Below are 17146 nucleotides of genomic sequence, written 5' to 3'. Positions count from 1 at the left end.
TAAAATGTATGGCGCAACCAAAAAGCACTATTTTTGTGGGGAAATTAAAAACGAAAAACGCAATTTTGCTAATTTTGGAAGGTTTCGTTTTCACGCCGTACAATTTATGGTAAAAATGACGTGTGTTCTTTATTCTGAAGGTCAATACGATTAAAATGATACCCATTATTACATACTTTTCTATTATTGTTGCGCTTAAAAAAAATCACAAACTTTTTAACCAAATTAGTACGTTTATAATCCCTTTATTTTGATGACCTCTAACTTTTTTATTTTTCCGTATAAGCGGCGGTATGGGGGCTCATGATCTGTACTTTTTTTTGATACCACATTTGCATATAAAAAACTTAATACATTTTTTATAATTTTTTTTTAATAAAATGTATTAAAAAAGTAGGAATTTTGGACTTTTTTTTTTTCGTTCACGCCGTTCACCGTACGGGATCATTAACATTTTATTTTAATAGTTCGGACATTTACGCACGCGGCGATACCAAATATGTCTAAAAAAAAAATTACGCTTTTTGGGGGTAAAATAGGAAAAAACGGACGTTTTACTTTATTGGGGGAGGGGATTTTTTTTTTTTTACTTTTACTTTTACATTTTTTTTTTTTACACTTGAATAGTCCCCATAGGGGACTATTCATAGCAATACCATGGTTGCTAATACTGATCTGTTCTATGTATAGGACATAGAACAGATCAGTGTTTTCGGTCATCTTCTGCTCTGGTCTGCTCGATCACAGACCAGAGCAGGAGACGCCGGGAGCCGGACGGAGGAAGGAGAGGGGACCTCCGTGCGGCGTTCTGAATGATCGGATCCCCACAGCAGCGCTGCGGGCGATCCGATCATTCATTCAAATCGCGCACTGCAGCAGATGCCGGGATCTGTATTGATCCCGGCACCTGAGGGGTTAATGGCGGACGTCCGCGAGATCGCGGGCGTTGGCCATTGCCAGCGGGTCCCTGGCTGCGATCAGCAGCCGGGATCAGCCGCGCATGACACGGGCATCGCTCCGATGCCCGCGGTTATGCACAGGACGTAAATGTACGTCCTGGTGCGTTAAGTACCACCGCACCAGGACGTACATTTACGTCCTGCGTCCTTAAGAGGTTAAGTATTAAAATAAAAACTATATAAATTGAGTATCCTTGTAACCTTGTATGGACCTACAGAATAAAGATAAGGTGTCATTTTTACCAAATATTGCACTGCGTAGAAATGGGAGCCCCCAAAAGTTACAAAATGGCAGTTTTTTTTATTTCATCCCACGAATAATTTTGTTTTTGGTTATATTATAAAATAAGTGATGTCATTGCAAAGTACAATTGTTGGCGCAAAAAACAAGCCCTTATATGGGTCTGTAGGTGCAAAATTGAAAGCGTTATGATTTTTAGAAAGGAAGGAGGAAAAAGCGAAAATGTAAAAACAAAAATTTGCTGAGTCCTTAAGGTGAAAATAGGCTGAGTCCCTAAGGGGTTAATTGCCTTTTTTAATTTTATCTGCTCTGCCTTTTAAAATCTATAAGGCTGGATCGACACCACAGAATTTCCGTCTGGACGAATTCCGTGCGAAGATTCCGAGTGCAGCCAGTACCTACTCAATCAGTCGGTGCTAGGACCATGCGGACAATGTCGTCCCTATAGACGGCAATGTCTGCGGAGCAGATTTAGCCTAGAGAATAAACAAGAACATTCTTTTGGCAGAGGAATTTCAGAGGCAGTTTTGCATAATATATGGTGGTTAGAAGATTAGTCACGTGAAATGTGGTCTGGATAAGGGAGGTGGTCTTTTGGAGAGGTTTCACTGTATGTCAATACAAAGTCTAAATTTGATCTGATGCTATTTGCTACCAAAATCTTTTGTTCCTTTGTATCCTTGAGTGATCCCAAATACCTGCGCCTGGAATCACTTCACTGTCAGGGGGGTGAGACCACTTGGATTTATTTAGGCAAAGTTCAGATGTAAATGAAGGCTATCCAAGTCTGCACAATAATCACCTGTTGTCCTGTTTTTGTTCTTCCCATATAACTTTCCTCGGATGAAAGATTTAGCTCTTTGCTGCAGTAAGTTTCTTGAACTGTATTCTTCCAATTGTACTACCTGGTAGTTATTTTGCAGTCTAAGCCAAAAGAAACAGATCATCAGCACACTCCAAGTAAAATGTCAGGCACATTACACACTACAGTAAAATCTCCCAATAGCGGACACCTCCCAATAGCGGACACCTCCCAATAGCGGACACCTCCCAATAGTGGACACCTCCCAATAGCGGACAGTTTTAACCCCTTAAGGACTCAGGGTTTTTCCGTTTTTGCACTTTCGTTTTTTCCTCCTTACCTTTTAAAAATCATAACCCTTTCAATTTTCCACCAAAAAATCCATATTATGGCTTATTTTTTGCGTCGCCAATTCTACTTTGCAGTGACATTAGTCATTTTACCCAAAAATGCACGGCGAAACGGGAAAAAAAATCATTGTGCTACAAAATCTAAAAAAAAACGCCATTTTGTAACTTTTGGGGGCTTCCGTTTCTACGCAGTGCATATTTCGGTAAAAATTACACCTTATCATTATTCTGTAGGTCCATACGGTTAAAATGATACCCTACTTATATAGGTTTGATTTTGTCGCACTTCTGGAAAAAATCATAACTACATGCAGGAAAATTTATACGTTTAAAAATGTCATCTTCTGACCCCTATAACTTTTTTATTTTTCCACGTACGGGACGGTATGAGGGCTCATTTTTTGCGACATGATCTGAAGTTTTTATCGGTATGATTTTTGTTTTGATCGGACTTTTTGATCACTTTTTATTCATTTTTTAATGTTATAAAAAGTGACCAAAATACGCTTTTTTGGACTTTGGAATTTTTTTTGCGCGTACGCCATTGACCGTCCGGCTTAATTAATTATATATTTTCATAGTTCGGACATTTACGCACGCGGCGATACCACATATGTTTATTTATTTATTTTTTTACACTGTTTTATTTTTTTTATGGGAAAAGGGGGGTGATTCAAACTTTTATTAGGGAAGGGGTTAAATGACCTTTATTAACACTTTTTTTAACTTTTTTTTTTGCAGTGTTATAGGTCCCATAGGGACCTATATTACTGCACACACTGATCTCCTATGCTGATCACTGGCGTGTATTAACACGCCTGTGATCAGCATTATCGGCGCTTGACTGCTCCTGTCTGGATCTCAGGCACGGAGCAGTCATTCGTCGATCGGACACCGAGGAGGCAGGTAAGGGCCCTCCTGGTGTCCGATCAGCTGTTCGGGACGCCGCGATTGGCGATGTGTGGTATTAGCCGCGGGTCCCGGCCGTTGATTAGCGCCGGGACCGACGCGATATGATGCGGGATCGCGGCGCGATCCCGCTTCATATCGCGGGAGCCGGCGCAGGACGTAAATATACGTCCTGCGTCGTTAAGGGGTTAAATTCCCCGGCAAAGTCCCATAAGACTTAATGTATTTGCACTCTCCGAATAGGGGACATTCCCAATAGCGGACACGGAAACACACCTAATAGGGGACAAAACACTCCCAATAGGGGACAATAGGAGACAAAACACTCCAAATAAGGGACAACCAAGCTTATGTGCCGGCCCAACCTTGTACACAGGGCCGCCATCAGGGGTTACAACCAATACCCGTGTAAGGGGCATAGGCCCCTGCTGCACCCCCCTGCGGAAGCCCCAGCACAGAAACAGAAGATCGATGTTTAAACAGTGGTCTCTAGCTTCTGTACGTCCGCTGGCCACATCATTCACCCCCCTTCTTCCCTGATCCCCCATGCCACTTTATTACCCTGAGCCGAATCATCCCCTGCCCTCCATTTATTACCCTTTGCTATCTCATTCCCTCTTTACCACCCCCTGTGCCATTTCATTCCCACTTTGCCATTTCATATAGAGGGGAGGGGATGAATTTCCACAGAGGGTAATAAAGGTTGAATGATATGGCACAGGGAAGGGTGGGGGGGGGGAGGAGATAATTTGGCACAAGGCACGGAGAATAAGGTGGCACAGGGTATAAAGGGGGATGAGGTGATACAGGGGAGGGATAAGGGGAGAATAAACGTCACTGGGAGATTCTAGTGTAATTTTGCTTTTTATAGTGTTTTATAGGTAATTACACTCTGGAGTGAGTACAGGACAGTATTTGGTCATTTAGAAAGTTTTTGAGCTTTTTCCCCCCCAATAAGGGACATCTCTCGATAGTGGACACTTTTTTATTGCCTGTGAGTGTCCGCTATTGGGAGATTCTATGTTTAGAGCTGCCTAACATTTACAGACACATAGGGGGGTCATATTCAAAACTGTTCACATCAAAAACTTTACATCAGATATTCAGTGTTTTACATGAGAATTATCCAATGTTTACACTAGTCACTAGTTTCATAGGGGTGAGAGTCCATTTTACATAGAAAATTTCACGCCAGCTTTAGGCTAGTGTAGAAATCACAGGAATACCGTATATACTCGAGTATAGGCCGAGTTTTTCAGCACGATTTTTCGTGCTGAAAACACCCCCCTCGGCTTATACTCGAGTGAACTCCCCCACCCGCAGTGGTCTTCAACCTGCGGACCTCCAGAGGTTTCAAAACTACAACTCCCAGCAAGCCCGGGCAGCCATCGGCTGTCCGGGCTTGCTGGGAGTTGTAGTTTTGAAACCTCCGGAGGTCCGCAGGTTGAAGACCACTGCGGCCTTCAACATCATCCAGCCCCCTCTCACCCCCTTTAGTTCTGAGTACTCACCTCCGCTCGGCGCTGGTCCGGTCCTGCAGGGCTGTCCGGTGAGGAGGTGGTCCGGTGGGATAGTGGTTCCGGGCTGCTATCTTCACCGGGGAGGCCTCTTCTAAGCGCTTCGGGCCCGGCCTCAGAATAGTCACGTTGCCGTGACAACGACGCATAGGTGCTTCTGCGTCATTGTCAAGGCAACGCCTCTATTCCGGGCCGGAAGCGCGGAGAAGAGGCGCCCCCGGTGAAGATAGCAGCCCGGACCACCTCCTCACCGGACCACCTCCTCACCGGACAGCCCTGCAGGACCGGACCAGCGCCGAGCGGAGGTGAGTACTCAGAACTAAAGGGGGTGAGAGGGGGCTGGATGATGTTGAAGGCCGCAGTGGTCTTCAACCTGCGGACCTCCGGAGGTTTCAAAACTACAACTCCCAGCAAGCCCGGACAGCCGATGGCTGCCCGGGCTTGCTGGGAGTTGTAGTTTTGAAACCTCTGGAGGTCCGCAGGTTGAAGACCACTGAGGGCGAATGATGAGAAGAGGATGATGAAGGGGGGGTGTGGGGATGATGAAGGGGGGTGGGGATGATGAAGGGGGGGGGGTGTGGGATGATAAGGGGATGATGAAGGGGGGATGTGCGGGATGATAAGGGGATGATGAAGGGGGGATGTGCGGGATGATAAGGGGATGATGAAGGGGGGATGTGTGGGATGATGACAAGGGGATGATGAAGGGGGGGGGTGCGGGATGATAAGGGGATGATGAAGGGGGGATGTGCGGGATGATAAGGGGATGATGAAGGGGGGATGTGTGGGATGATAAGGGGATGATGAAGGGGGGATGTGTGGGATGATAAGGGGATGATGAAGGGGGGATGTGCGGGATGATAAGGGGATGATGAAGGGGGGATGTGCGGGATGATAAGGGGATGATGAAGGGGGGATGTGCGGGATGATAAGGGGATGATGAAGGGGGGATGTGCGGGATGATAAGGGGATGATGAAGGGGGGATGTGCGGGATGATAAGGGGATGATGAAGGGGGGATGTGCGGGATGATAAGGGGATGATGAAGGGGGGATGTGCGGGATGATAAGGGGATGATGAAGGGGGGATGTGCGGGATGATAAGGGGATGATGAAGGGGGGATGTGTGGGATGATGACAAGGGGATGATGAAGGGGGGATGTGTGGGATGATAAGGGGATGATGAAGGGGGGATGTGTGGGATGATAAGAGGATGATGAAGGGGGGATGTGTGGGATGATAAGAGGATGATGAAGGGGGGATGTGTGGGATGATGACAAGGGGATGATGATGAGGATGTTAATGACGGGTCTGGATGATGACAGGGGGGGATGAGGTATTTCCCACCCTAGGCTTAAACTCGAGTCAATAACTTTTCCTGGGATTTTGGGTTGAAATTAGGGGTCTCGGCTTATACTCGGGTCGGCTTATACTCGAGTATATACGGTAGTTGTTTTTTAGTTTTTGATCTTTAGTTTTTTGGGGAAAAGGTTTTATTCAATCAATTATTGAAAAAAAATTATTATTATTGGAAAATGTTATTGAAAAAAATTTATATTTTATTTTAATGGTCACTGCACCTAAACTCACATTTAAGCCTTAGAAATGTTTTATTTACACAGTTATCATGTAATATTACATGAGGTGCCTACGCCAGAATTTTCCGTGATTTAAAATTTTGCACCAAAAATTGCCAAATTTGGCAGTTTTTGGCACGAAAAAATAAATAAATAAAGTGGCATGAAAATGAACTCACATATTTTCAAAGTAGCACAAGAGACCTTTGAAAATGTGAGGAGAAAAAAAAATGAATATCGCTGGAACAGAAATGACATTATTGGATATCTCCCCCATAATGTGTAAATGTCTGCTATAGCAATGACTTATCTGCCCAGCTCTCAGATGAAACAATTGCACACGTATTGTGAAGGACAGATTTCAGCTCGATGACAATTTTCTGGTTATGCTCAGTACAAGTACAATTCCAGCAAATGGCATCATATGAAACTGCAGGTCACACAAACTACAATGTGTTCCTCTCTCTTAGAACGATGTAAAACTACATAAATTGTGGGCTTGTATTAAAAGATAGGTTCCCATCAGACTTAAAGGGGTACGCCGCAGCTCAACGATTGGAACAAACTGTTCAAAACGCTGGAACCGGCAGCTCGTGACGTCATAGCCCCGCCCCCTCATGACGTCATGCACCCTCAATGCAAGTCTATGGGAAGGGGCGTGACAGCCGTCACACCCCCTCCCAAAGACTTGCATTGAGGGGGTGGTGCATGACGTCATGAGGAGACAGGGCTATGACGTCACGAACTCCCAGAGCCGGCTCCAGCGTTTGGAACAGTTTGTTCCAAACGCTGAGCAGCGGAGTACCCCTTTAACCATAGAAGGACTCTGAAGTGCTGTAAGTCTATGAGATTTAATCAGGACATCTGATAGAGTTTAAGTTTGAGCCTATTGGATTATCAAAATTTCCAGTCAAAGTTCATACCTTTTCCGAGGAAGCACCTTCTTTACATGTTTCTTTCCAACAGTTCCCTCATTACCTGTCAGAGTGAGAAGTATACCATAATTTTATTTATATATGCATTACTGTTCTTTTAACATTAAAGAGAATGTGTTTGCTGTTTGTTTTTTTTTTGTTTTTTTTTACCTAGAGATTAAATAAAGTTTTAATTTTTTAAATATATTTCTTAAAATATTTTTCTCTTACTGCTAAATAAGATTTTTTATACATCTCTCACTGTTCAACAGCAGAAGGAGCTAGCAAGAGAAACTAGTGAAGGAAAACCACCTGTAACATGACTGCTACAAATTTGATGTAGCCCCTCTCTTCCTCTTGTGATTGTGTGTAAAACATTAGGGGAAGGGGGAATCATTTTTTCAACACCACTGTGCGCTGCCATTTTGTTGGTGTCTGCACAGAAGTAAACTATAGTTGCAGAAGACTATGGGTACATTAACACAGGGCTGACCAGCTACGGTATTTCAAACATATGCGCGCCCGGTACAGTACAGTCAGGGGCGCACACACACGCCCGGTACAGTACAGTCAGGGGCGCACACACACACACACAAGCCCAGTACAGTACAGTCAGGGGCGTGCACACACACACAAGCCCGGTACAGTACAGTCAGGGGCGCGTACACACACACACAAGCCCAGTACAGTACAGTCAGGGGCGTGCACACACAAGCCCGGTACAATACAGTCAGGGGCGCGCACACACACGCCCGGTACAGTACAGTCAGGGGCGCACACACACACACCCGGTACAGTACAGTCAGGGGCGCGCACACACACACGCACGGTACAGTACAGTCAGGGGCGCGCACACACACGCCCGGTACAGTACAGTCAGGGGCGCGCACACACACACACCCGGTACAGTACAGTCAGGGGCGCGCACACACACACGCCCGGTACAGTACAGTCAGGGACACACAAGCCCGGTACAGTACAGTCAGGGGCGCGCACACACACACACACACACACACACACACAAGCCCGGTACAGTACAGTCAGGGGCGCACACACACAAGCCCGGTACAGTACAGTCAGGGGCGCACACACACAAGCCCGGTACAGTACAGTCCGGGGCGCGCACACACAAGCCCGGTACAGTACAGTCAGGGGCGCGCACACACACGCCCGGTACAGTACAGTCAGGGGCGCACACACACACACACAAGCCCGGTACAGTACAGTCAGGGGCGCACACACACACACACACACACAAGCCCGGTACAGTACAGTCAGGGGCGCACACACACACACAAGCCCAGTACAGTAAAGTCAAGGGCACATGTAAGCACTCCATATACAGTCAGGAACATATGTACACGCTCCATACAGTCAGGAACGTATGTACGCGCTCCATACAGTCAGGGATACACACATGCTCAATAGTGTCAAAGATACAGATTACACAGAATGCCATGTGCTATTGCCGGAGATTACATATAATAAAAATTGTCTGACATTTCCTTTAAAGAGGTTGTCCAGTCAAACTCCATTGATGACCGTTCCACAGGATAGGCCATCAATAGCTGATCGGAAAGGCGCCGACACCCAGCACCGCCTGGATTTAAACAATGTACGGGGGCCAGTAGTCTCAACGTCGTACATTGTTTAGTACAGAGTTACTGCAAGTGAGCTTCAGACAATAGCTGCACAGTGCTGACTGGGGACAGCAGCAGTTTTTTTTGCAACCACAAATTCATAAAAAAGGTCAAGTGCTTCCCTTAATGCTTTTCGCCAACAGCACATCCACGCTGTTCAGTTTCGTTTTAGCTGGTTTTGCATAAAAACCATAGCAGACTATTTTTAGTCAGGTTTAAAAGCTAATATGGTTGGCTCATTAAAGTGAATGGGGTACGGCACAAAGCAAAAGGCACCAAAAGGAACAATAATTGCACCTCGGTCAGCACATTTATCTTATGTTACAAATGTTGAGGTATTCGTGTGTTCTACTGAATTATGAGGGGGGGGGGGGGAACAATGAATAATTAGGTAAATTTGCTATAAAAGGCATGCAATTCTGTCACGATTGGCTGCATATGTGAAAACAGTAAATACTTATAACAGTACCTTTTGTTTTCTTCTCTTCATGCTGTTTATTTGCTTCCTCCCTTAGAAAACAAGAAATAATAATTGTTTCTTAAGTAAAAATCTAAAGTTCTTAAAGCTAAAGTCAAAGTCACCAAAAAAAAAGTTTGATAAACTGCTCAAAGTTAGGAAATGGAGCCAATCACCCTACCTCACATGTCCACTCTATTCTAGTCAATTTTTGTACCCATACTGTACCCCTATTTATGTCTAGAATTTTTTTTAAAACAAACGTGTAAGACTTCAAGGTACCTTTTTTCCGGATGAGAAGTGATGCTTTGAAGGATGTCATCCGAGAGCAACTTCTTTTTCTAAAACAAGAAAATTTATCTGTACATAAGTCATATAAGCAAATTCTACTGAGGAGACAATACCATACAATGACCTGCTCATCATTTCATACTTTATCAAATCAAAGCGGATGAGCCCCAATCCTTTAGGATGCCCATACAGCCCACCATGCTGATTTCTGTGGAAAAATTTGCCGGAAATTATGCCGAAATTTACTGCCCAAGACTTTAATAGGATTTTGCTGTCCCATTCACATTTCTGCAGCGGAAATATTGAATTCTACCAAATTTTGAAGACCTGTCTTTAATTTTGCCAAATTCCATTGAAGTGAATGGTACTTAGAATTTCAGAAGAATTCTGTGTTTTGAGAACACATAAGTTCTGCTGAAATTCTGCCGGAATTGTGAAAAGCTTTCAGTGGAATCCTAGCGGAATTCTGCTGTGTGAACATTGTCTGAAAGAGCTGTCGTTTTTGTTGCGACACGCCAATAAACTTACAGACGCCCTAAAGACCCTGTGCTGAGTGCACTGCTTGATTTCTTTCCTACATCCATATTGGACTTGTTTTGTACTTTATTTGGTATAGAACACCAGGGCTAGCTGACTGACTAATCAGACTTCCTGGCTTATATGGTTAACTGGTCTATTAACCATTGCAGTGCCTATACTTATTCTTACTTGTTGTGATCCTTGTTATTGTCCTATATATCACGGTATGTAAAGTGCTTCTCATTGCCACTAAGCATAAGTTACTGAGTCTCCACTATAAAAGCCAGTAGATGGGCAAGCAGGAAGCGCTGTGAGAAACAAACTGCTACTGGTCCTGTTGATGGTTTGAGGGTTAGGGCATGATGAATAAGCACTAACATCATATCCATGCACTGTTTACAAACAAGATTGTCATGCTTTTATTAATAGTGACTGATGAAGGAGGTGAAACAAAAAACAGACAGCGCTCCGTAGTGTGATACCGTTTTTACACAGGGTGTAGCTGGTTAAATTGGTCCTTACCACATCAAGTTACACGCTGCCAACTTTACAAAGGGCAGTAAAGTTGGGTGCCTGCAGCCGCTCCACGTCCAAATAGATACAAGCAAAAGAAATGACCTCCAACGTGTCAACGGGATTCAAGGCACTGGACGCAAAAGTGCAGGGATCTCAAGTTTTTTCACCCCTGATGCAACGCGTTTCACAGTAAGACTGCTTCATCAGGCATGCCTGATGAAGCAGTCTTACTGTGAAACACGTTGCATCATGGGTGAATTAACTTGAGAACCCTGCACTTTTGTGTCCAGCGCCTTGAAACCCGTCGACACGTTTGAGGTTATATCTTTTGATGGAGGAGGTGATCAGCATTTGCTGTCAGTATGTATAGGCTATATACTAAAATAGTATAAATGTTGTTACATAATATATTGCACTGGGCACTTTATTTTTCATATTTGGATTTATAAACACTTGGGTTTCCATGACTACATGGTTATGTGATATAGATCTTGTGTATTCTATTTTGATGCTGTGACCTTGGGCTTTTTTCTTCATGTTGAGGAGTCTGGATTGGCTGTTCAGATGGTCACCTGCACAGAGAAAAAGTCTATTGCTGTCTTTCTCTCCTTTTGATACAATTTGTTCTATAAAGGTTTTAACCAGGTAACATTTTCTCACAAAATACATCACTAGTTTCCCTAATAAATACAATAAAACTAATTGAATCTAATTGTGAACTAATTGTGAACTGATACTAATAAAGGGATCAGATGAGCAGTATCATTTATATTCCATATGATTTTTTATTTATATACCATATATGAAACTGAAAGAAAACTCAGTTCTCACCTTTTGTTCTTTAAACAGCTCTTCCTTGCGTTTCCTTTTCTCCTTCAGTAAAGCCTTTTCTCTGTTACGAAATCAAAGAAAAAAGTTACAAAGACTTCAAAAAAAGGGGCAGAACACGAGATACAACTAGTATATAAAAGAGAAATAAATAAATAAAAGTCACAAGCAATACAGCTAGTAAAGTACTACAGCCTACAGTGACAAGTCTGCCACTCTATTAGAGAGAGAGAACATCAAATCTGCACCTGTGAAGATTTGCATCGCTTTTCCTGCCCTTCTATGGTATAAAATGTAATAAAGTTGTCATCGACCACAACCCTCACTAACCCCGCTCATTTTCCTTGGCACTTTTCAAAAGTAGTAAGAGAATTGAAATATATATAAGACTGTAAAGCTTTAAAAGGGTACTCCACTGGCCAGCGTGGAACTAAATGTTCCGAACGGTGTTTTCTCATGGCAGGGGCGGCCACACCCCCTTGTGACATCACGACCACACCCCCTCAATGCAAGTCTATGGTAGGGGGCGTTACGCATATCACATCCCCTCCCGTAGACTTGCATTGAGGGAGCTTGGCGACCCCCGCAGCGTGAAAACCGCGTTCGGAACATTTAGTTCCACGCTGGCCAGTGGAGTACCTCTTTAAGGGCACAGACCGCCCTAACTTTCTGGCACCAGTTGATTTATACTAAACCGATTTGTAAATTGCTTCTATTTAAAAAATCTTAATCCTTCCAATACTTAGCTGCTTTATGCTCCACAGGAAGTTCTTTTCTTTTTGAATTTACTTTCTGTCTAATCACAGTGCTCTCTGCTGACACCTCTGTCCATTTTAGGAACTGTCCAGAGCAGGATAGGTTTGCTATGGGGTTTTGCTTGTACTCTGGACAGTTCCTAAAATGGACAGAGGTGTCAGCAGAAGGCACTGTGGTTAGACAGAACGGAAATTAAACAGGAAAGAACTTCCTGGAGTGTACAACAGCTGATAAGTCCTGGATGGATTAAGATTTTTAAATAGAAGTAAATTACAAATATGTTTAACTTTCTGGCACCAGTTGATTTAAAAAATAATAATAATAATAATAATAATAATAATAATGTTTTCCAGTGGTGTACCCCTTTAACAACTTCAAATTAGACAAGATTCCAGTGAAATAAGATCACTCTTCGTTATTGTTTACCCAACTAAAACATAACTTTTATTAAAATATTAGCACAAAAACTCTTTAAAAATACCACCAGAGAGTGAATACGGAAAAAAAAAAATTTGATGTGTGCCACAGGGCTGAATAGTGTGCTTATAACTGAAGAGGCTGATTGGTCTGTGTAATATGGCGTACAGTTATAAGCACCATTGAGGTATACACTATTCAGCTCTGTGTGCTAGTATTTTTTAATTCTAATCCAGTCATTCTTCCCATTCCTCTAAGGCTACAGTCACATCACATTTGTGGCATACAGCAGCTGTATCTGGCAGGAGAATTTAAAAACCGCCACTGTACCCGATTCATTTCAATGAACCAGACAGAGTCAGCTAGTGAATGCAGTTCGGTCATTTTTTGACAATATTCCTTCTTCCAGTGGGACTGAAAACCGTGGTCTGCTGCTGTTTTAGGCTAAGTCTCCACTTGGTTTTTTGCACTGCGATTTTATGGATTAAAAAGTCTGAAAAATCGCCAGTACAAGTGACGTCATCATGCGTTTTTTTCCGGCGTTTTTTTCATTTGTGTGGAAATTGCCCCTTGGCGGGTTTTTTTTGGTACCCAAAATTTCTTGGATGCAGCAGTGAAGGAAATTTTTTTATTAAACACAATGTATATATTTTATAACCCAATTTGTATTATTTTTTTATAAAGTGCGTGTTTCACACAGGGTCTATACATCGCTCGCCTCTCTGCACTATACTCCGGCCACTGATGTCAACAGAAATTCATATTTCCAACCCAGAGCTGTGATTGGCCGGATGGTTGCAGCCAATCACAGCTCTGAGGAATAGATGAATGAATGAGTGGCCGGGCCGGAGCATAGTGCAGAGCAGGGATGTGAGCGATGTATACAGTCACTCCATCTCTGCTATAGACAGGACGATCACTGAGGGTGTCAGTAGTGACATCCACTGTGATATGTCCTTAAGCAGGCACTACTACTCCCAACATGGAGCACACTCTGCTCCATGCTGGGAGCTGTAGTACCTGTATTAATAGACAGATCGCAGCAAGTGTAACTTCTGACACCAGCTTTGATCTGCCTATTAATGCAGGTACTACAGCTCCCAGCATGAGGCAGAGTGTGCTCCATGTTGGGAGTAGTATTACCTGCAGTTATGGAAAGATCACTGCGGGTATCACTCCTGACAACCGCTGTGATCCTCCTGTATAATGTATGGATGCGGCGGCCGCTCTACTATGGTCCCCTGCACGGCCGTATATATACACATATTCATATTTCTCACATATATGTGTATATATACGTGAGTGCAGGGGACCACAGAAGAGCGGCCGCCACATCTATATATTATACAGAAAGATCGCAGCGGGCGATCTGTCTATTAGTACAGGTAGTACTACTCCCATCATGGAACAGTGTGTTCCATGCTGGGCGTAGTAGTACTAACTAAAAAAATACATTTTTATAATTGTTGGCTACATTTTTATTTCCCCGCACACATAAATTGATCCCTGTTTAAAAAGAAATAGTTTTTTTTTTCAATAATATACATTTCGTTAGATACAATTTTTTCCTTCACTACTGTATATTTTTGAAAAAAAATTTTTTTATGGTAACTACCAAATTTTATTAAAAACAGCTATCTACATCACTTTTTTGGATCACTAGTCCAAAAAAAGATTAAAAACCGCCTGCAAAAACGCCAAAGTTAAAATCCACATAGCGCTTTTCTCACTCCCATAGACTTCTATTGGAGCAAAACGCCACGATTTTGACAAAAAACACCGGTTTGAGGGAACTACAGCGTTTTTTTCAAAACGCCAAAGAGCGGGAAAAAACACAGAAAAAGTGAAAAAACGCCAAAAGGATTAAAAAAAACCGCCAAAGTGAAAAAACGCCAAGTGGAATTCGAAATTTGCGATTTCTCATTGACTTCCAGCTAACATCTGACCGCAGCGTTTTTTGACCAAAAAAACGCCATGCAGCAGAATTGGCGTTTTTCTTTGCGTTTTGCAAAAAAAAAAAAAAAAGTGGAGACTTAGCCTTAATCTGGCAACAGAAACTGCCCAAAAATGACCCAGTCACTAGCTGTCCCCATGAGTCCGATGGGGATGTGGCAGCAGCCGGTTTTCAAATTCTTCTGCCAGATCCAGTTGCAGAATGACCCAAACACAATGTGAATGCAGCCTTAGAATGTCAGCTCTCGTTTTGGATCATTGTTCTGCATGGTTTAAAAGGAGAAAAAAAAAACCATGTTCAACCAAGGAGGACAGACATTTAGTCAATTAGTTTGTGTGTTCCATTCCCAATTGTATGATGCTGTGGAATATGGCGGTGCTTTAAAAAAGACCTTAAAGGAGTACTGCAGCCAGGTGTCTGCTCACGGAGGGGTCTGACCACTGGGACCACTGTGATCTCCCATACGGGACCCTGGAAGTGCTGTGGCTCTGCATGGCTAATGCTTGTGTCGACGACCTAACTAAGAGGTCAACAGGCTCGCCCCCTCCATTCAGCTCTATGGGAGAGGTGGGGATGCACAAATGCTGCCTCTGCCATAGAGGTACATGGAGGGGGCGCGTCAGCCACGGCATCATGCTGCAACCAACACGCCTCCTGCATGGGTAGAGTACAGGAGATCACAGGGGTCCCAGCAGTAGGATGTTTTTTTTTAACATCTTTACAAGTCTTCTTTACGCCCCCTGTAGGTCGTTATCAGGATGACATCTGTGGTATATAGGAAGCTGCAGCTCTGCTCCACAGCACGTGACCAGCAGCCCCTTTACCTATAATCCTGTAGTTTGAGCGGAGTCCCTGCCGTTACCTGATGACCGCCTCCCGTCTTGCCCGTGCACTTTCCTGCGCCTGGCTCTTGGCGCTCTGGAAGGTCACCTCTTCGGGCGCATCATCTTCTTCACTCTCTAGTTCGTGCTCGGGAGTCATGCTTGTCTACCGTGGATCAGCTGACCAGCGGAACAGGAACACCGCACACCAACAACTGTAGGGCTGTATGACTGACGTGACGCTGAACGCTAGAGCGCCCTCTGCTGCCCCGGAGGGGTGTGGTAAACTAGAAGCAATTCTAGGAAGGAAAACGAGCGAGAATTATCTAAATATATGTAGCAAAAACGATGTGCAGTTGCCCATAGCAACATATCAGCTTGTTACTTTCATTTTATTTAATTTTTATAATGAAAGCTGTAATTTCGTTGCTATAGGCAACTGCTCCTCTACACAGGTTTTGCTAAGTATCCCCCTGCTGTCCTCCCTGGTGGGGATATATCCATACAGATTTGTTTTGTATTGTATTTGCTATTTAATCCAAGCTGGAAAGAATACCTAAACTGTTTCCAAAGGGTTATTTTTTGTTTTGTTTTATATAGCTAAAACTTCATCCATATATACCAGAGTGCCTCCAGCTATTGCAAAACTACAACTCCCAGAATGCCCAGACAATATTTAGCTGGGAGTTTTAATTATGCAACAGCTAGATGCAAAAAGCTGTCTGGACATGCTGGGAGTTGTATTTGTGCAACAACTGAAGGCAAAGGCTGTCCGGGCATTCTGGAAGCTGTAGTTTTGCAACAGCTGGAGGCACACTGGTTGGAGAACAACTGACAATTAGAGATGAGCGAACTTACAGTAAATTCGATTCGTCACAAACTTCTCGGCTCGGCAGTTGATAACTTATCCTGAGTAAATTAGTTTAGCCTTCAGGTGCTCCGGTGGGCTGGAAAAGGTGGATACAGTCCTAGGAAAGAGTCTCCTAGGACTGTATCCACCTTTTCCAGCCCATCGGAGCACCTGAAAGCTGAACTCATTTATACAGGATAAGTCAACTGCCGAGCCGAGAAGTTTGTGACGAATCGAATTTACTGTAAGTTCGCTTATCTCTACTGACAATGTATTCCTGCATCCTCACTTACTTATATCCACTTGCCAACTAGTTCAATATTTCAGGGAAATAAATACACAACTGCCACTAGTGCAGTTCAGATCATAGTCCTCATAGGGACAAGCAGCCAGCAGGAGATGTGGAAAAGGCCAAGATGGCACCTTAGTTCTAGGCCTCCAAATTTTATATGATCAGCCTAGATACCTATTAAGGGTATGTTCACACGTACAGAATCTGCTGCATATTTTGTGAAGCTGATTTTGCTACCCATAATATGCAGCAGATCCTGTACGTGTAAACATACTTATACAGTACATTTATTCTGACACTTAACAGGTCTAGGGCAGCCTAAGCTAAAATCTCATTTTGTCACCATATAGGTTTGCTAAGGATATTAGTTCTATTGTTAACCACTTGACGCCGGCCAAATTTGTTGTTTCTGCTCGGGCTGCCGCAATTAAAATAATGAACCTAAAAGGAGTAGTCCAGTCCTGAAAAACTTATCCCCTATCCTAAGGATAGGAAATAAGTTTCAGATTGCATGGGGTCCGACCGCTGTACAGGGCCC

The 17146-nt window shown here is 43.6% G+C and overlaps 1 protein-coding gene across 1 annotated transcript in view; it reads right to left on the bottom strand.

The window, feature by feature from the left end:
• Positions 1-15755, bottom strand: part of NOL7 (nucleolar protein 7) — a 31825-nt gene extending 16070 nt beyond the window's left edge. The window contains exons 1-6 of the mRNA XM_056521207.1: positions 15508-15755; positions 11522-11582; positions 9647-9705; positions 9377-9417; positions 7277-7331; positions 2003-2124 (exon numbers count right to left, since the gene is read on the bottom strand). Coding sequence (XP_056377182.1) covers positions 2003-2124; positions 7277-7331; positions 9377-9417; positions 9647-9705; positions 11522-11582; positions 15508-15626 — 457 coding nt within the window. The 5' untranslated portion in view covers positions 15627-15755. The remainder of the gene's footprint in view (positions 1-2002; positions 2125-7276; positions 7332-9376; positions 9418-9646; positions 9706-11521; positions 11583-15507) is intronic.
• Between the last annotated feature and the right edge of the window lie 1391 nt (positions 15756-17146).

This window comes from Hyla sarda, chromosome 5 (assembly GCF_029499605.1).
Source record: "Hyla sarda isolate aHylSar1 chromosome 5, aHylSar1.hap1, whole genome shotgun sequence".
Lineage (NCBI taxonomy): Eukaryota > Metazoa > Chordata > Amphibia > Anura > Hylidae > Hyla > Hyla sarda.
Note: the sequence above shows the minus strand (reverse complement) of the source record. Positions and strands in the feature narration are given on the sequence as shown.